The 19,868-nt window shown below is 30.6% G+C and overlaps 2 protein-coding genes across 2 annotated transcripts; both read right to left on the bottom strand.

Moving 5' to 3' along the window:
* Positions 1-4,584: 4,584 nt before the first annotated feature.
* Positions 4,585-5,463, bottom strand: LOC131621663 (uncharacterized). The gene has a single exon (XM_058892690.1). The coding sequence runs from the start codon at positions 5,461-5,463 to the stop codon at positions 4,585-4,587; it is 879 nt and encodes a 292-aa protein (XP_058748673.1).
* A 7,491-nt stretch (positions 5,464-12,954) lies between these two features.
* Positions 12,955-14,007, bottom strand: LOC131621662 (uncharacterized). The gene has a single exon (XM_058892689.1). The coding sequence runs from the start codon at positions 14,005-14,007 to the stop codon at positions 12,955-12,957; it is 1,053 nt and encodes a 350-aa protein (XP_058748672.1).
* Between the last annotated feature and the right edge of the window lie 5,861 nt (positions 14,008-19,868).

The following is a 19,868-nucleotide window of genomic DNA, read 5'->3' as shown; positions in this document are numbered from 1 at the left end:
ATTTCTCAATTGTTTGATTTTAGTCTCCCAAGTGTTCTAATTGCTCAATTTCGATCCTATAAGTTTCAATTGTTTAATTTTGACCCCTATAGTTTGTCCTATTTTATATTTGATAGTCCTCTAATGATATGTAGACTAAATTTCTTTTTTTTGTTACTTTTTCTTTTTTACTTTTTTTTTTCTTTTAATTTTCTTCTCTACAATTCTATTTTTCTTTTCTTTTTATTAGTTAAGCTTTGAACGTAATATCCCTTATAAAAAAATTAAAATTCTATGATTAGTAAAATTGCTAGACTTTGGGACTTTATACTTAAATATGAAAGAGTTATTGGCCAAAAGAGTTTGTTATTTTAATTAGGTAGTAGTCTATTTTTTTTTTTGTCAAAATAATTTGTCATTAGGCATAAGTTAAATGAAATATTTAAATTTTTTTAAATATTACATTCAAATAATAACGATTAAAAAGAGAGTAAAAATAGAATTGTAGTGAAGAAAATTAAAAAAAAATAAGTGAAATTTAGTCTAGATGTCAATAGGAGACTATCAGATACAAAAATGAACAAATTTAAGGGGTCCAAATCAAGCAATTAAAACTTGAGGGACAAAAATCAATCAATTAAAAATTTGAAGGATCAAAATCAAACAATTGAAATATGAGGACCATAATAAAGCAATTGAGAAATTTGGAGGACCAAAATTGCATTTAAATCTTATTTTTTACATTATATAATATATCTAAAATCATGTTAACAATTTTTTACTAAGATATAAAAATTATAATTATTATAATAATAATTATTATTATTATTATTATCATTGTTATTATTTAGTTTTAATTTTTCACATATTTAAAAAATAGAAATTCTTTTAAATATATTTTATCTAGTATAAATATAGGGTTTTACTATTTTAGTTCTCATAAATTATTGTTTTTTTAGTAATTGTCTTTTTTTCTATTTTGAGCCTGTTTTTGTTTAACTTTAAAAAAGATTGTATCTTTAAAAATATCTTTTATGAAAATCTTTTTTAAAATAGTAGAATCAGAATTTAATTTATTTTTTATAAATTAAAAGATTAATTTTGACATTCAACAACATAAATTTAAATTATTAAAAATTAAAACATAAAATCAAAATCACATAATTTTTAAAAATAATATATTCAAAAAATTATTTTTGTGAAAATCATTTCTATATAGCTTCGAATTTAAGCAATTTTTTTTTTAAATTTTGATATCCAGAAAAAAGTATATAATAAAAAAATGAATAACCTAAAATTTAATTTTATGAAAAACTATTTAAGTCAATTTTTCCAGTTAAAATTTAAAAAAATAATGTAAATTTTTTTTAACAAGAATATATAACAATATAAAAATTATATTTCAAAAATACTAAAATAAACTGCTTCTTTATTTGGTTGAGTCAAGCTAAGTCATATTTATTTATTTTTAAATAGTTTTAATTTTTCAAATCTTTAAAAAATAGAAATTCTTTTAAATATATTTCATCTAGTATAAATATAGGGTTTTACTATTTTAATTTTCATAAATTATTGTTTTTTTGGTAATTATCTTTTTTTTTTTTCTATTTTGGGCCTGTTTTTGTTTAACTTTAAAAAAGATTGTATCTTTAAAAATATCTTTTATGAAAATCTTTTTTAAAATAGTAGAATCAGAGTTTAATTTATTTTTTATAAATTAAAAGACTAATTTTGACATTAAACAACATAAATCTACATTATTAAAAATTAAATCATAAAATCAAAATCACATAATTTTTAAAAATAATATATTTAAAAAATGATTTTTGTGAAAATATTTTCTATATAGCTTCGAATTTAAGCAATTATTTTTTTAAATTATGATATCAAAAAAAGTATATAATAAAAAAAATGAAAAACATAAAATCCAATTTTATGAAAAACTATTTAAGTCAATTTTTCCATTTAAAATTTTAAATAAAATGTAAATTTTTTAACAAGAATATTTGGTTGAGTCAAGCTAAGTCATATTTATTTATTTTTAAATAGTTTAAAAAAATAAATTTATTTATCATCTTTATCATCTAGAACTAAACATTAAACCTATCCATAAAACATCAAAGTCGTGTATATCTCGTTTAGTTGCATCATCTCATTTTTATAAACTCTTCTCTATCTTAAGGATTTTACACCATTAACACATTAAAACTAATTTTAATAAAAATTTAAAATAATATATAAGCTAAAAAAAATCCATATAGTGACATCCTTCAATCATCAACATCTTGCATGAATAATCAGATTTCTTCTTAAGTTTGACTTTCAGTCATCGTGTTAAGAGCATGCATGACTCTCCCAACTCAAATTTTACGTCTACATTTATATGCATCAACACTTATATTCATATCTTTATTCCACAATGCCCTACTCTTTATTTTATTTTTTATATTAATTAGTAACAAATTTGTGTATACTTACGGATTCTGATTTGGTATGCACATTTGTCTACATATTATATTTATTTTAAATAGAAGGTTAAAAAAGAAAAAAAAATGTTTAAATAAATAATAGATTTTTTCGCAATAGAATATTTATATAAATAATTTTTTTTCGTATATCATTTTTAGATCATAAATACTATTTTTTGTATATAAAAATATTTAAATTAATAATAGATGTTTTTCCGTATACAAATATTATTTATGTTTAGGTATCATTTAGAAAAATATTTGAATCAATAGTAAATTTTCGTATATAAAAATATTTAAATAAATAATAGATTTTTTTCCCGTATACAATTTTTGAATCAATTTTTTTTCAATAATAGATTTTCGTATATAAAATTATTATTATTTTATTCAAAAATATTGTATCTTAAAATAAAAATTATTTCAAATTATATTTCTTCGTTATTAATATTCAATTACTAAAGTTAATTTTTAAAAATTAAATATTAATTTAAATGTAAATTAACAATCATTTAAAATGATCATAATAAACTTTTTATTAAAAAATAATTTATTAAAATATTTTGATTAATTATTTATTAGAAATAATAATAATAAAGTTATAAAATGTGAAAAGTGAAAAGTGATAAGTGAGTTGGAAAGTGAAAAATGAAAAATGAAAAATAAAAAATAAAAAGTGAGTTGAAATCTGAAAAGTGAGTTGGAAAAAACAAAAAAAAACAAAAAAGATATTTTTTACCCCCAAATTATTTATTTAGACTAAGCTAACAAAATGGTATTTTTGGTATTTCCAGAACAATAATTATAGATAATAATAATAAAGTAATAAAAAGTGAAAAGTGAAAAATGAAAAGAAAAAAAAAATTGAAAATTGAAAAGTGAGTTGGAAAGTGAAAAATGAGTTGGAAAAAATCAACAAAAGACATTTTTTGCCCCCAAATTATTAATTTAGACTAAAATAACAAAAGGGTATTTTTGTGATTTCCAGAACAACAACTTTTCTTATATTATAGATAGATAGATTTTAAAAACATTCCTATTAAACTAGATGAAATTTATATTATATTTCAAAACAAGGCACTCTGTATTATAAGCATGAGGAGTGCTAGCAACACTCTCTTTTCAACTCTCTCTCTAACATTCACTTTATTATTGGTTAAAACATGTATGGGTCCCTCACTTTGGAAATGGATCCCACATAAAGTTGTAACCAATAAAAAAGTGAGTGTTAGAGAGAGTGTTGAATGTTTTGCAAAGTAATATATGTGGGCCCACATTTTCTCATTCAACATGTTGAATGTTTTCCACACATATTAATCCACATCACTATCAACTCTTTATTCAACACCTCATTGCACATATTCAACTACTCCCTCCGTTCCATAATGAGTGACCCATTTGGAATAAATAGGTGTCCCAAAATAAGTGACCCTTTTCAAATTTCAATATTTTTTTCCAATTTTAACCCTACATACACTTAATGACAATCCCAAGCAAAAATAGGTTGCACTTGTTCATGATGAAAACTTTTTTTTAGAAGCACGTGAATTGCACCTTATTGTAGTTTTCTAGGTTCACATTTCTACATTTTTTTATGGCATACGTAAAACAAATAGTACTTCCATTTTTAATTTAAGGTCATTTAACATTACACTACTTACTCCATATTTATTCACTAATCTTGCATTGGAATTAACATAACTAATGTTGCAGTAGAATTAATAACAGAAGTAAACTTTGGATTAATATCGAAATTAGCATTACATTTCATAAAATTACATTAAATATTGAAGTACATTTTGAACTAATGTTGCATCACATTTTAATTGAGTGGGAAGTTGTTCTCGCCGTTCCAAACTTTCTTTATTCAAATGTGGAATTTTGTATTTATGACAACCTCTTGTTTTCATGATTTCAATCATACACATCTGCAAAGTTAAAAAAAATTGATTTGACTTTATAGTTGAAAATGCTTCAAATGACTTTTCAATTGCTTTCACAAGTTCATCAATAGAATTAGGAGACTCCTTATGTTGTAAGGATTGAATAGCATTAAAAAATCTAAGATCTAAAACATTTAAATCTGGAGAGTTTGTTGGTTGACACATCAAGCGAATATCAAATCCATCACTTGAAGCTACTCGACAAACTCATCATCATTTATATCAATGTGTGTTCTTGCATTATCTTGTTGAATAAATATTGGAGAACCTATTTCTTCTCTTGGCCATTTTTTCTTTATGGCAGGTAAAGCCTTCTCAATCAAGTATGACTGTATGACTTGTTTATTAACCGAAGTGATTGGTTTTGTTTCTAGTGTTCCCGCAACTCTATTAATACAACTCCTTTTAGCGGGCTCATGTGTGACCAAAGGAAATACATCAATTTTTCTAGCAAATAGTTCATGCCCCTCTGCATCAAATCTTGGACGAGCTATAGCAACTAGGAACATAACTTTTTCAATAAAATTTTTACTTTTACAAATGCGTATTGGTTCTTCTTCATCTCGTAGCAAATAATAATTCTCAGAACTTTTTGTCATATAAAACCACTTCTCATCTATATGAACAATGTTATACATTGTTGAAAAAGTTGGTCCATGTGGCAAACTTGTACCATCAAGCATTGATATACAAAATTGTAATCTAGCTCTTTTGTTTTCTTCCTTCAAAAAAGGTTTTATAGCATTTGAATGCTTTCGTATAACTCCCAACTTTAAATATCTATGCAAAGTGCTCTTACTCATATTCATTGCAGAAGAAATAGATCTAATAGATGTCCTTTGACGCAAAGAAATATCATGAATTCGATTAAAACCAACTTGAATTCTCTTACGACCACAATTTTTTGTTAACTTATGGGACACATCAACATGGCTACCACTATTTTTTCCTTGCCTCCAAATGCGCTTAATTGTGCTTCTTGAAACTGAAAATTGTGATCCCACCATATCAATCACCCCTCTCATAAGTTTTCCTTCAACACTCTTACTCAATAGAACATTATATATTGCCATTCTATTTGCATTACACAATTATTTCTTTCTTGTTGGTGCTTCTAGAATTCGCGAACTTATCACGTCATTGACACTATTTCCTTCTAAAAATAATAAAACATTTATAATATGAAATTATTTCATACCAATTAATTTCTTAAAAGTAAATAACTCAATGAACATAGATGAATTAGACTAATATAATCATATTTATACATACCTAAATGTGAACTAGACACAAATAATATCTCTTCCATCTCATTGTTGAAGTCTTGAGAAAATGAATAAGATGAAGAATTGTGAGAAAATAGACCATCAACTGCTATAAAATAAATATATAAAACATGTTAGTGTAACTATAATAAAAATTTAAAAAATATAAGTGTATATATAAAAATTCATAATATAATTATACTTACAGTTATTTAAATTTGATTGTTGCAATATTTCTCCAACTTGTATATCATTTTCCATGAATGGTTCATCATTTAAGTCAAAAGATAAAGGACTTCTTGAAGAAGAAAATTGATTAGATTCAACATCTAATTCTTCTACATCAGCATTCAGATCGGGTATGCAATATTGTCGTCTTTCTTCGTTGCCTTCTTCGTTGCCTTCATTTGAGTTGATACTATTTTCATTTAAATCGATTTCTCTTATAGACATTTTCAGAATTTAGTTTGCATATGATATGTGTTCTACAGCCACTCATATTTATAGAATTATTTTAGAGGGAAGTTTAAATTGAAAATTAAAAATAATGGCGCACATTGAAAGGAAAAAATTGGCGGCTGTAGTTACAAAAGATGGCGCTAATTTTATAAAAATCAAGTGCTGATGCATATTTGGCTACGATAGAGAGAAAAAAGATTTTCATTAGTAGTGCTAGTAGTAGCTTTAATATGAAGATACGAAGATGAGTGGTTAATAATCATTGTAGTGCTAGTATATATAAAATGATGGAGTATGGTAAAGAGAAAGTTCAACTCAGCACGACACACACAGCAGTGATATTGGAATTTGAGAAACAATTGTACTCCTATAAAATTAATTATATAAAAATATTAATAAGGGTAATTTGGGAAAATTAGTAGTATCTCTCCTTCAATTATTCCTCTTTCTTAGTGTGAAATGGTGGACTGAGTCACTCATTGTGGGACGGAGGGAGTATTGAATAATTTTTTCAACACCTCCATTGTAAATGGTCTTATAAGCATTGATGTTAGCTTTCTTTACTACGCGGTGCATATAGATTTAATGATCCTGAGAATAAAAAGGCTCAATAATTATATTTATAGACCCGTCTTTATCATGTTTTAATATCGACTTCATATGAATGTGGATTAGGAACTATTAACAAATTTAATAATTAAATTTGTTAATAGTTCACAAAATATTTTCAACTATTAAATAAAACATTTAACTAACTCTGTTAAAAAAGAAACTTTGCTTTTGTATTTGTTTTAACTTTATGTAGGAGAAAATCAAATGCAGCTTAATTGTTTACATCTTTAAATAATTTTTATAGACCACCTTGTTTGATAGAAGAATTAAAGCAGAGTGTGAAGCGCTATATGTTTTGAATTTACAATTCTACCAATTACTCAATGGAATTAAATGGATGTCTATCTAGTGAGAATTATGGGGGGTGATTACTTTATCTTTAGGTTTGCCTAATCATCTTTAAAACTTATTAGATTATGCATATATGGATGATGGTGTGGTTAAAAAATCATGGATGATGGTGTGGTTAAAAAATCATGACAATATAGTGAATCAATAAATGATATTTTTGTTAGACATATGACAAAGTAAATAAATGAATTTATGTCAAACCCTAACTCGTTTTGTTCAAACTCCATCCTGCTTTGTTCAAAACTTCAATGCTAGATTTTTTTTTTTTATATGTTTGATTTGATACATTTGACATATTATTGGTGTTGCATCCAACCAAATGGGTCCAAGATAATCACCAAATAAATTAGAATCATGATCGGTGTTATGACTAGATAGTGAAAATCTATGTTTGTATTTTATTTTGTTATTGTTGCCCTTTCTTTTTTGGGTAAGGATATTTGTTTAGGAACATCAATGAATGCATTTTGACTAATAGATACACTAAATATATTTCCAGGAAAGTTCATAGATATAAACGAGAGTCTAATACTTATCAAATTTATAAGTTTATAACATGTCATAAAGTTAAATTTGGACAAGAAAACTACATATTATGCTTATAACAATGGAAAAATAATATATAATATTGAAATTAAATGCAATCTACAAAATAAATGATATATTATATTTTTGTTGCTAGTGTGAGAAATTATTTTTTGTTTATTTTATCAAAAGTTAATATCAAACCCCTTACTTCTAAACTTTAGTAAATTCTTCTAATTTTTTGATTTTTACGTGTAATTTTTAGTATATATTATTTGATTACAAATTATATTTTTTGAAGTTTATCTTGTCTACTATCTAAATAAGAAAGAAATACATTATTAACGAATCTTTTTGTCATAAATAACATCGCCAATCATCTTATTTTAACAGGGGAGAAAACATTCATACTTATCCTTTTACATCAATTACGAAACATGTCTAGGGTTATAAAACACTTTCAAACAAAAGTATGTTTTTCATTTTTTTTATATTATATTTAAATTAATAGGGAAAATTTGCTCACACATCAGTTAAAATTTAATGAGATATTATTAATAAATTCTATCTACAATGTGTTTGTAAAATTGTTTGATTATATTTTGTGCTAGTAAAAGGTGTTTGTATTTTGGTTGAATCTTTTATGCCTATTCGCAATGTTGTTTTTGGATATTTTTGGCCCATTTATATTACATTGATATGTTACAATAGAATTGTAAAGTTGCAATATAAACTTATCCATTTATATGTAACTTTTTCAGTTTTTTATTTTATTCTTAGGATTCAAGATAATGAGTTCAAGAAAGTTGTTTCGAATGAGGCGTTGAAATCATGATATATGGTTATTTGGTCTATTTTAAGAGTTATCCGTTTTTAAACCATGAAATCATATAGTAGCTAGAGTACTTGAATTCAAGGTTCTTTTATCGTAATATAGGGTATAATTTTTTTAGATTGATATGCATCACGAAGTTAAAGTAAGAGGTTGAAGAGCACATGATAGAAATTAAAATTCAGTACATCTTTTAATTATTCATGTAATAATTTTTTAAGTAAGGCCATCGAAATATCTTTATTAGCTGAATTCAGTACATCTTTAATTATTCATCTAATAATTTTCTAAGTAAGGCCATCGAAATATCTTTATTAGCTTATATGTTATGATTATATTCATCTTTTATGAATTCATTTTTATTCCCCTTTTACTTTTCTTTTTCTTTTAATTTTCTTCTCTAAAATTCTATTTTTCTTTTCTTTTTATTAGTTAAGCTTTGAATGTAATATCCCTTATAAAAAAAAATTAAAATTCTTTATGATTAGGAAAATTGCTAGACTTTGGGACTTTATGCTTAAATATGAAAGAGTTATTGGCCAAAAGAGTTTGTTATTTTAATTAGGTAGTGGTCTATTTTTTTTGTTAAAATAATTTGCCATAGGCATAAGTTAAATGAAATATTTAAATTTTTTTAAATATTACATTCAAGATATAACGATTAAAAAGAGAATAAAAATATAATTGTAGAGAAGAAAATTTTTTAAAAAAATAGGTGAAATTTAGTCTAGATGTCAATATGAGACTATCATATACAAAAATGGACAAATTTAAGGGGTTCAAATCAAGCAATTAAAACCTGAGGGACCAAAATCAATCAATTAAAACACTTGGAGGATCAAAATCAAACAATTGAAATATGGGGACCAAAATAAAGCAATTGAAAAATTTGGAGGACCAAAACTGCATTTAAATCTTATTTTTTACATTATATAATTTTTTTTTTGAATAAAGGATATTTTATTACCAAAACAATCAATACAAACCGATCCGAAGATCCAGGTGATGCATTATGCATCTAGAAAAACTACTCTCTCCACTTAAGGTGAGATACTCATTGTTTCTAAATTAACATGATATCTAATTCTCTTATGCAAAGTACTTCTAATACAGATATCTTGAACAATTGATTTCCAAAGGTGAGGGTCACTGGGAGTGTGATTGAAAACCATGTCATTGCGTTGCCTCCAAACTCCATACACACATTTAGCCAGTGCTATTTTCAGTAAGTCTCTTCGCCACCCCTTCCTTTTTGTCTCAGCTATAGCCCATGTCATCTCTTGGTTCCAGCCCAGGGGAGCTCGATGATAGCCAATGAAGTGTAACACTTTGCTCCAGGTCTGCCTTGTATCACAGCACTTAAAAAATAAGTGGTTTAATGTTTCCTCCTTGTTACAGAACACGCATTTTTCATCAATGTCACTGCCATGCTTCAGCAGTCTATCCTTGGTGCTTAATCTGCCCAGCAAACTCAACCACAACACGAATCTTGCTCGAGGCTTTGCAAAGTTCCTGTACAACAAAAAATTCCAGTCCACCTGTCCTCTATCTCCTCGGATCTCATCATAAAAGGATGCAGTTTTGTATCTGCCTGTTTGAGTGCAGTTGCTCCATGCTTCAGTCATCTTTATTTTATCCCTGCATTTAAATACATTAGCCAAGATCCAAGAACAATTCTTGTGCTGCCAATCCAATGCATTAGCATGTTTCAAGTAATATGTATTGACCCACTTCACCCACAATTTGTTTGCTTTAGCTTGAATATTCCAGAAAAGTTTGCCCATGGTTGCAATGTTCCATTCCTTTAATGATGTGATATTCAGGCCCCCAGCTCTACTTAGGTTACACACACTGTCCCAAGCTACTGGTGCTTTCCTTGTGGCATCAGCATTGCCTTTCTAAAGAAAGTTTCTATAGATAGCCTATATGCTTGAGTACTCCTTTTGGCATTGGGAAGACATTCATCCAGTAGGATGTGACTCCAAACAAAACACTTCTAATGAGTTGATATCTGCCAGCATAACTGAGCAACTTGGCAGTCCAGTGATGGATCTTGGCTAAAATTCTGTCCACAAGGGGCCTGCAGTGGTGAATGGTAAGTCTTCTACTAGAGAGTGGAACCCCTAGGTATTTGAAGGGGATGGTTCCAGCAGAGAAATCAGTGATTTGCAGGATCTTTTGCTGGTCATCCTCCTTGATGCCTCCACAGTATACCTTGCATTTGGCTTGACTTGCCCACAATCCTGTAGCCTCTGAAAACTTTTGAAATTCTTGCGTCATGGTATAGACAGAAGTTGGGTCTCCTCTAGAAAACATCATTAGATCATCTGCAAAACATAGATTAGTGATGCCTAGTTTCTTACATTTCGGGTGAAAATGGAAGCTATGTGTGTATTGCAGATTCTTTAAGCTTCTATGCAAGTACTCCATAATTAGCACAAAAAGAAGAGGAGAGATGGGACCCCCTTGTCTTAATCCACGTTTTGCTTGTATGCTAGGGCTAGGCTTACCATTAATCACATACCTATACGAGACTGTTCTGACACAGATCATAATCCAATCAACAAAAGTAGGTGGAAAACTCATTTCTCTCATAATGCTCTCCAAGGCTTGCCACTCCACAGTGTCATATGCCTTCTGGATGTCCATTTGTATGGAACATCTAGGGGAAATGTGCTTTATACTATATCCTCTTAAAAGTTCATGGGCCAACATGATGTTATCCTGAATAACTTTGCCTGGGATAAACGCAGACTGACTATCATGTACTACCTTATTAATGCATTTGCTGAGCCTTTTGGTAAGAATCTTTGAAATAATTTTATACACAGTTGTGCAGCAGGCAATAGGTCGAAGATTCTTCACAGTCTTTGCCTCAGGTGACTTAGGTATCAAGGTAACTAATGCACAGTTGAGTGCAGGATGCAATATTTTCTTCTCAAAGAAGTCTCTAATAGCTGAGCACACATCCTGTTTAATAGTATTCCATGTTGCTTTGAAAAATTTGGTAGTGTAACCATCTCCCCCAGGAGCTTTATTATCTCCAGTTCCTTGCAAACCCTCCCAGATTTCATGATCAGTAACTGGCTTTACCAGATCCAGTCTATCCTCTTTAGCCAATTGATTTCCAATCCTCAAGGCTACAATATCTACATGCTTCAGTCTATGGGATGCAGTGCCAATTAAACCTTTGTAGAAGTTCAGAATTTCAAGCTCTATATCCTTGTGCTCAGTCAGGATCTGGCCAGTACTGTCCTCTAACTTTTGTATGCCAGTTTGCTTGTTTTTCCCCTTCACAATTGCATGGAAATATGAGGTATTTCCATCTCCAAGTTGCATCCAAGTGATCTTGGATTTCTGTTTCAGCATTTGCTCTTCAAAGTCAGTCTTTTGTATCACCTCCTTGGACCAATACTGAACCTCCTACAGATAGTTTTTATTGAAAAGATCCCGTGCCAATCTATTTTCAGCTTGTTCCAGTTGTTGTCTTGCAATCTGAATGTCTTTCACACCCTCACTCACCTTATGAATCAGCCTTTTGAGCTCAGGTTTGAGTCTCATAAGCTTATTCCATAGTTGATGTTGAGGTTGCCCTGTGCTTCTGTTAGTCCAGCTATTAATAACAATGTCACCAAATTGTGGTTGCTCAGCTATACAATTAAGGAATTTAAATTGCCTGTGGGTCACTTGTCTTATCTCTCTCCCTGTAATTTGAACTATTATAGGGGTGTGATCTGAGAGATGGGCTTGACAAAATTCAACTTCACACTTAGGATAGCTCAGAAACCAATTTGCATTACAGATAACATGGTCAATTTTTGAGTAAAATAATCCATGGCTATGCTTGTTAAACCATGTAAATTTACTACCTGTGCTGTCATGTTCAAACAGAACACTGGTGGACATCATATCTTCCAAGTCATTAAATTCATGACTCTGCACAGGGTGCCCTCCAACTCTATCTCCAGCTCGCATCACATTGTTAAAATCTCCAAGGATTATCCAAGGTTCTTGAGGATTATAACTTTGAAGCTTATTCCATAGGATCTTTCTTTGGGCCAACTGATTATGAGCATATATAAGAGTAAGCCAATACTGGAAATTCCCTAGAGAATCAAGCACTTTACAATGTATATGTTGAGTAGAATCTTCAATAGGCTCTACAGCCATTGCAGCAGGGTCCCAGCCAAACCAAATCCTCCCATTGGTGTGTTCCTTATAATTATCAATCCACTGCCAATTAGTAGAAAACGTTTTCCTAATTTTATTAGCATTGGCCTCTTTGACTCTAGTTTCCAACAGGCCAACACAAGACACCTTATACTTCCGGAGATGGGCTTCAATCTCCACATGTCTTGCCCTCTTATTCAAGCCCCTCACATTCCAAACTATCATAAGGACACTCGATCTGAATCTCCTAGGCCATGTCCACAACCTAGGATATCAAATCCATTCTGACAATCCACATTAGAGCTACCAGTGACTATCTTTTTTCCCTTGCCTTTGTTTGAGGATTTAACCTATATCCATTCCTTAGGGTCTTCATTTGCATTTACTGCTGCTATTGCTTGCTCAGTGCTATTTTTCTCAATTGGCTGTTGTATTGGCTTTGGTTCCCATCTCTGTTCCCCCTTAACAGGCTCTTTGGTAGTGTTTTCTTTGCATTCATGCCCGACCTTGTTGCATTTAGTACAGAATTGTGGCCTCCACTCATATTCCACATCCTGTCTAAGGAGTTCCCCAGATGGCCCTCGAATGTTGATGTATTGCTGCAATTCCTTTGTTACATCTATCTCAATAAGCACCCTGGCATACGAGACTCTCAGTTTCTTGGCAGTACACTCATCAGTCATAAGAGGCTTTCCCAGTGCACTAGATATCTTCCCTATGCTCTTTTCACCCCAATACATCAATGCTAACTGTGGAAACATAGCCCATAGGGGTAAGGTTCTAATCATGTCATCCTGCATCTTGAAATCAGGTTTCCATTCATGAAGGAACATAGGTTTCCTATGAATGGTATATGGTCCCCTCACTAAAACCATATCCCTATCACTCTTCGAGTTGAAACGAATGATAAAATAACCTTCATTGTTGTAGTATAGCTCTGGCAGGGAGATGAAATTCCACATATTAAGCATAAATTTCCTAACAGCATTCATGGAAAGATCTTCCCCTATAACATACATCACGAGAGAATTTTCCCAATATTGAAGTTCAGAAGCAATGTCCTGAGTTTCAATACTAACTTCGATTTCCCCATTCACTACATTAGGAGCTGTGTAAGATATTTCTATACCATTGGAAGGAACACGGTTACCTTTGATTATCTCCACCCATGGTAGAGGCTTCTCTGGTATCTCTGCATCCTTCTTCAGATTTGGAACAATAGGTACACTTTCCTCACCAATTGCTACAAGACTTGGTCTCTCTTCAGTCACCTTCAATGTCGTGTCCAACTTCATGTGCGTGTTGCTACTGCTGCCTGTAAGTGATGAAGACGATGGTGTGAATACATGAACCACCGCCGGTGGTGTGCGTGCCGCCGTTTTGCGTGGCCGGCCACGTCCCATTCGCCCTAATCGTCAGAGCGTTCTCTGTTTCAATTTTTTATATAATATATTTAAAATCATTGTCATACCCCAATTTTTGCCCTACAAATTTCATTCATTCTTGGTCATGTCGCATCTGTATATCTTTTAATTCAGTTGTCGCATTTTTTTGCATATTTTTGAAAAAAATTGGCTTTTTATTAAAGTCAACAAAAACAACATGCATTTCGCATTTTTACACATTTTTATTCAAATTACCATTTGTTTAATTTTTTATTTTTAGACAATTTATAGATGTTTTATTTTTATCATTTTAAAAAAATATGTATTTTATTTTTAGTTTAATTTCATTAATAAAATGCTTAGTTTTAAATATATAGTTTTATGTTAATTAGGATAGATATTTTTGTTTAGTTTAGTATTTTTATTATGATGTACAAAAAGGAAAAAATATTTGATTCTTAAGCTCATTGATCATTTTGGTTGGAGCCCATTTAATCATTTTTGTTATTACACCAAACAAGTCAAGAAATGTGAAGAAAAAAAAGCAACGAAACAGCACCCTATGCTGCTGCCCAACCCTGTGTTCTCTGCTCCAAAACTACCAACACAAGGGTCCAAATACTCTGCATTTTGCTGCATACACAGTCCAAGACCTGCTTATAAGATGCCAAAAATTTCATTAAAATGGTAAAGCAAAGCCTACATCAAAAAAACAATACAACAGCTTATCACAAATGTTCAAAAGACTCTTCAATTCCCCCCCCCCCAATTTCAATTCAAAACCCTAATCTCAGCCTATATAAAAAGAGACACAACACACAAGAGGGAGGAGGAGGAAAAAACGGAAAAAAGACTCTGCAAAAATAAAACTCATGGATTCCTCCAATATTCTGAAAACCACCTTCAAGCTCAACTCACCATAACAAAAACTCTATCCAATCTCACCATCATTGTCGAACAACCCGACACCACTCAGTTTTTACGCCATAACTCACTTCACGGCAACAACCTTCATTCATCTCAGTAAACAACAACTTCCCTATAGCCTCACCAACAACATCATTATACAAACCTCTAAAAAAAAAACTAAACAACCAAATACATCAAACATCTCACTCCACGATTCAACTGTCAACACCTTCAACTCAACATTCAACTTTGACGCATCAGGGACGACAATAAAACGTTTTAGCCATAAACACAACACACCGAGGCGACATCACGATTCCTCGTCCAACTTCATGACACTTAACTTAACTCAACATGCGACAACAGCAAATCTGTGAGCCAACACATCTACAAGGTACAAATCGTTCACACTTCGGATTCACGCAATAACAACCAAGGAATTTCGTGCGAGTTGAGACGAGGAGATTCAAAGCGGAAAGTGAAATTATACTCGATAAGCATCGCCAACGAACCTAGGGATTCACCTCCGAGAACATTCGGAGTCGGTAATTTTTTGATTCATTCTACTTAACATCTATATCTTGGATGATGAGCTTTTGTTGATTGTTGCTCTGCCATGTTTGACTGGGTATCTTATCTCATTTGAGTATTGATTGCTTTGTTGATTGTTAGTTGTTGTTCTCGCGATTAGATTTGAAATAAGTTATTGGTTGTTGTTGTTTAGAGAGAGACAGAAGCGAACTGAGAGAAAAATCGAGCGCGAGAGAAAAGTGATCGGGAGAGAAACCGAATGAGAGCATGCGAGATCGAGTTCTGTGAGAGAGAGGATAAGTTTTGTTGTTTTTTATGAGAAACAGGGATGAGAGCAAGAGAGAATGCAGAGAGAAACGAGTGAGTGAGGGAGAGGGAGCCGCTGGCTTTTTCTTTTCTAGTTTAGGTTTCTTCAAACAAATTCACTTGGGTGTTTAATGGCCGGATCCGGGTTCCATCTGACCCGGCCCGGTCCGGCCCAACTAATTTTTTTTTCTTTCTTTCTTCTTACTGATAGTTTTTTTATTATTCAATTTCTTTGCGCCTTTAACCAACAAGCCCACACGATTTCCCTTCAGCACACCCCTATTTTGCCTTTTTTTTAAGCCCATTCTTATTGTTGTTTGTTTTAATTGTTTTATTATTGTTATGATTATAATTTAGTTAGTTTAAAATCCAATATATATATATATATATATATTAATATTGTATAGTTTAATTTTATTTTTACGATATGTTCTGGACTGGGCCAAGGGCAGGCCCAACTTAGTTTCGGCCCAATAGACCTCACAGGCCCAAGCTCCTCGGTGGCTCACCTCTGGGTCTAAAAGCACCCATCTTAGATGTTCTCGGCAAGACCATCTTCGCGGACCAAGGAGCTCCCGGTCGGACTGGACCCCGAGTCAGTCAACCCTCGGCATCACGCTCCCGCGAGCTGGCTTGTGCCCGGCACATGCGCTCCCCGCGAGCACCTTCATCGCCGAGGACCCTGCTCCTCGCAGGGCTCCTTCATATCCAACCCTCCGAATAGTACGGAGCCAACGTGGCCCCTAAAAGACCGCGTCTCCCTTAAACTTCGGAGCGGTTAACCAGGACAGAGGGCACTCACGCACCTCCGATATTTCCGCTCAGGAAACCTGACAGTCTCCTAGTTGGGCTTGGAGGTCCAACCCAGTAGCGAGATCATGGCCCAGCGCTGGGGGCTATAAATACCCTCTTTCACTAGAGGGTCAGGTATTCACTTCTTTCTAACCTTTAGCTCGTACTTGCACTCCTTTGCTCGTCTACTCACTTTGACATCGGAGTACCTTGCAGGTACACCCCCCTCCTCCTTCCTAGAAGATCCAGTCCGAGCAGCCAGCGACGATTCTTCTGATCAGGTACGATCACGATATAACAAAACACAAAAAAATATTTTTATTATGTAGGTTTGTTAGATTTTACCTCTTATATTAAAAAACCAAAAAAATATTATATTAATTTCAATCCAAAATCAATAAACCTTGGTCCAATGCCAAGTCGTCGCAAATGATTCCTCGATCCAACGTCGAGTTTCTTCTTTACAAAATTCTTTTCTTTAAACCATACCGAAAGATCGAGTGACAAGGGGTGTACACCTCTTGAATACCTTGATCTTTTGAATCAAAACACATTAATCAAACTAAGAGATTAAGTGACAAGGGGTGAACACCTCTTGAATACCTTGATCTTTTGAATCAAAACACATTAATCAAACCAAGATATTAAGTGACAAGGGGTAAACACCTCTTGAATACCTTGCTCTTTTGAACTAAAACACTTTAATCAAACCAAGAGGTTAAGTGACAAGGGGTGAACACCTATTGAATACCTTGATCTTTTGAATTAAAACACTTTAATCAAACCAAGAGGTTAAGTGACAAGGGGTGAACGCCTCTTGAATACCTTGATCTTTTGAATTAAAACAAATTAATTAACAAGGACAACAAGTGACAACGGGGCTCGCTCCTGTTGAATACCTTGGGTAAAGACGCGCTAGGTGAAAACCTATGCTCAATCCTTTACTAAAAGTCCGTCAATATCCCCTTTTAATCAACGAATGCGAACATACTTCCACATGTGAAGATCGAATATCTTCCACTTGAATGCGATGATGGCCAAAATCTCATCTTACTCTTGATTTAGTCATCCATTCTTGTAGTGATCTAATATCCACGTGTGCGTAGTATTTCCATTTGAAAGCGATCGAGTACCTCTCGCTAAAATCAACCAATAAACTTCCGTGGTTCTTTAGCCCGAACTACGATTGCTCTGACTTTCCCATTGCACTAGGTAATACGTAGGCACAAGATACAAACGCCTTGGCGAGCATAATAATAAAAAATATTTTCTTTTCTTCACAATAATAAAAAACCTAAAAATCATTTCTTTCATCTTTTCTCGATTAATAAGCTAAAGAACACAAACATCACGCTAACACTCAAACACGAAGCTAACTAAATGGGTCCCATCGAGTACGATGGAGGTGAGGGGTGCTAATACCTTCCCCTTGCTTAACCGACTCCCGAACCCTAATTTGGTTGCGATGACCATCTTATCATTTTCTTTTCTCTTCGTGGGTTTTATCGATATTTTCCCTTTCCTTCTTGGAATAAATAAATTTCGGTGGCGACTCTGTTGTACTTCGAGCGCGCGAAAACGCTCGAGTCACATTTTTACCGCTACAATCATGTTAACAATTTTTTATCAAGATATAAAAATTATATTATTATTATTATCATTATTATCATTGTCATTCTTTAGTTTTAATTTTTCAAATCTTTAAAAAATAGAAATTCTTTTAAATATATTTCATCTAGTATAAATATAGGGTTTTACTATTTTAATTTTCATAAATTATTGTTTTTTTGGTAATTATCTTTTTTTTTTTTCTATTTTGGGCCTGTTTTTGTTTAACTTTAAAAAAGATTGTATCTTTAAAAATATCTTTTATGAATATCTTTTTTAAAATAGTAGAATCAGAATTTAATTTATTTTTTATAAATTAAAAGACTAATTTTGACATTAAACAACATAAATCTACATTATTAAAAATTAAATCATAAAATCAAAATCACATAATTTTTAAAAATAATATATTTAAAAAATGATTTTTGTGAAAATATTTTCTGTATAGCTTCGAATTTAAGCAAATTTTTTTTTAAATTTTGATATCAAAAAAAGTATATAATAAAAAAAATGAAAAACCTAAAATCCAATTTTATGAAAAACTATTTAAGTCAATTTTTCCATTTAAAATTTTAAATAAAATGTAAATTTTTTAACAAGAATATTTGGTTGAGTCAAGCTAAGTCATATATTTATTTATTTTTAAATAGTTTAAAAAAATAAATTTATTTATCATCTTTATCATCTAGAACTAAACATTAAACCTATCCATAAAACATCAAAGTCGTGTATATCTCGTTTAGTTGCATCATCTCATTTTTATAAACTCTTCTCTACCTTAAGGATTTTACACCATTAACACATTAAAACTAATTTTAATAAAAATTTAAAATAATATATAAGCTAAAAAAAATCCATATAGTGACATCCTTCAATCATCAACATCTTGCATGAATAATCAGATTTCTTCTTAAGTTTGACTTTCAGTCATCGTGTTAAGAGCATGCATGACTCTCCCAACTCAAATTTTACGTCTACATTTATATGCATCTACACTTATATTCATATCTTTATTCCACAATGCCCTACTCTTTATTTCATTTTTTATATTAACTAGTAACAAATCCGTGCATACTTACGGATTTTGATTTGGTATGCACATTTGTCTACATATTATATTTATTTTAAATAGAAGGTTAAAAAAGAAAAAAAATTAAATAAATAATAGATTTTTTCGCAATAGAATATTTAAATAAATAACTTTTTTCCGTATATCATTTTTCGATCAAAAATACTATCTTTTGTATATAAAAATATTTAAATTAATAATAGATGTTTTTGAGTATACAAATATTATTTATGTTTAGGTATCATTTAGAAAAATATTTGAATCAATAGTAAATTTTCGTATATAAAAATATTTAAATCAATAATAGATTTTTTTCCCGTATACAATTTTTGAATCAATTTTTTTTCATTAATAAATTTTTGTATATAAAATTATTATTATTTTCTTCAAAAATATTGTATCTTAAAATAAAAATTATTTCAAATTATATTTCTTCGTTATTAATATTCAATTACTAAAGTTAATTTTTAAAAATTAAATATTATTTTAAATATAAATTAACAATCATTTAAAATGATCATAATAATTTTTTTATTAAAAAATAATTTATTAAAATATTTTGATTAATTATTTATTAGAAATAATAATAATAAAGTTATAAAATGTGAAAAGTGAAAAGTGATAAGTGAGTTGGAAAGTGAAAAGTGAAAAATAAAAAGTGAGT

Source organism: Vicia villosa, unplaced genomic scaffold, assembly GCF_029867415.1.
Source record: "Vicia villosa cultivar HV-30 ecotype Madison, WI unplaced genomic scaffold, Vvil1.0 ctg.000010F_1_1, whole genome shotgun sequence".
In the NCBI taxonomy this organism is placed as follows: domain Eukaryota; kingdom Viridiplantae; phylum Streptophyta; class Magnoliopsida; order Fabales; family Fabaceae; genus Vicia; species Vicia villosa.
Note: the sequence above shows the minus strand (reverse complement) of the source record. Positions and strands in the feature narration are given on the sequence as shown.

Bases quoted from the DNA above. Each gene is read 5' to 3' on its own strand.
- LOC131621663 (XM_058892690.1), bottom strand. From the start codon at position 5,463: ATGGCAATATATAATGTTCTATTGAGTAAGAGTGTTGAAGGAAAACTT.
- LOC131621662 (XM_058892689.1), bottom strand. From the start codon at position 14,007: ATGGGACGTGGCCGGCCACGCAAAACGGCGGCACGCACACCACCGGCG.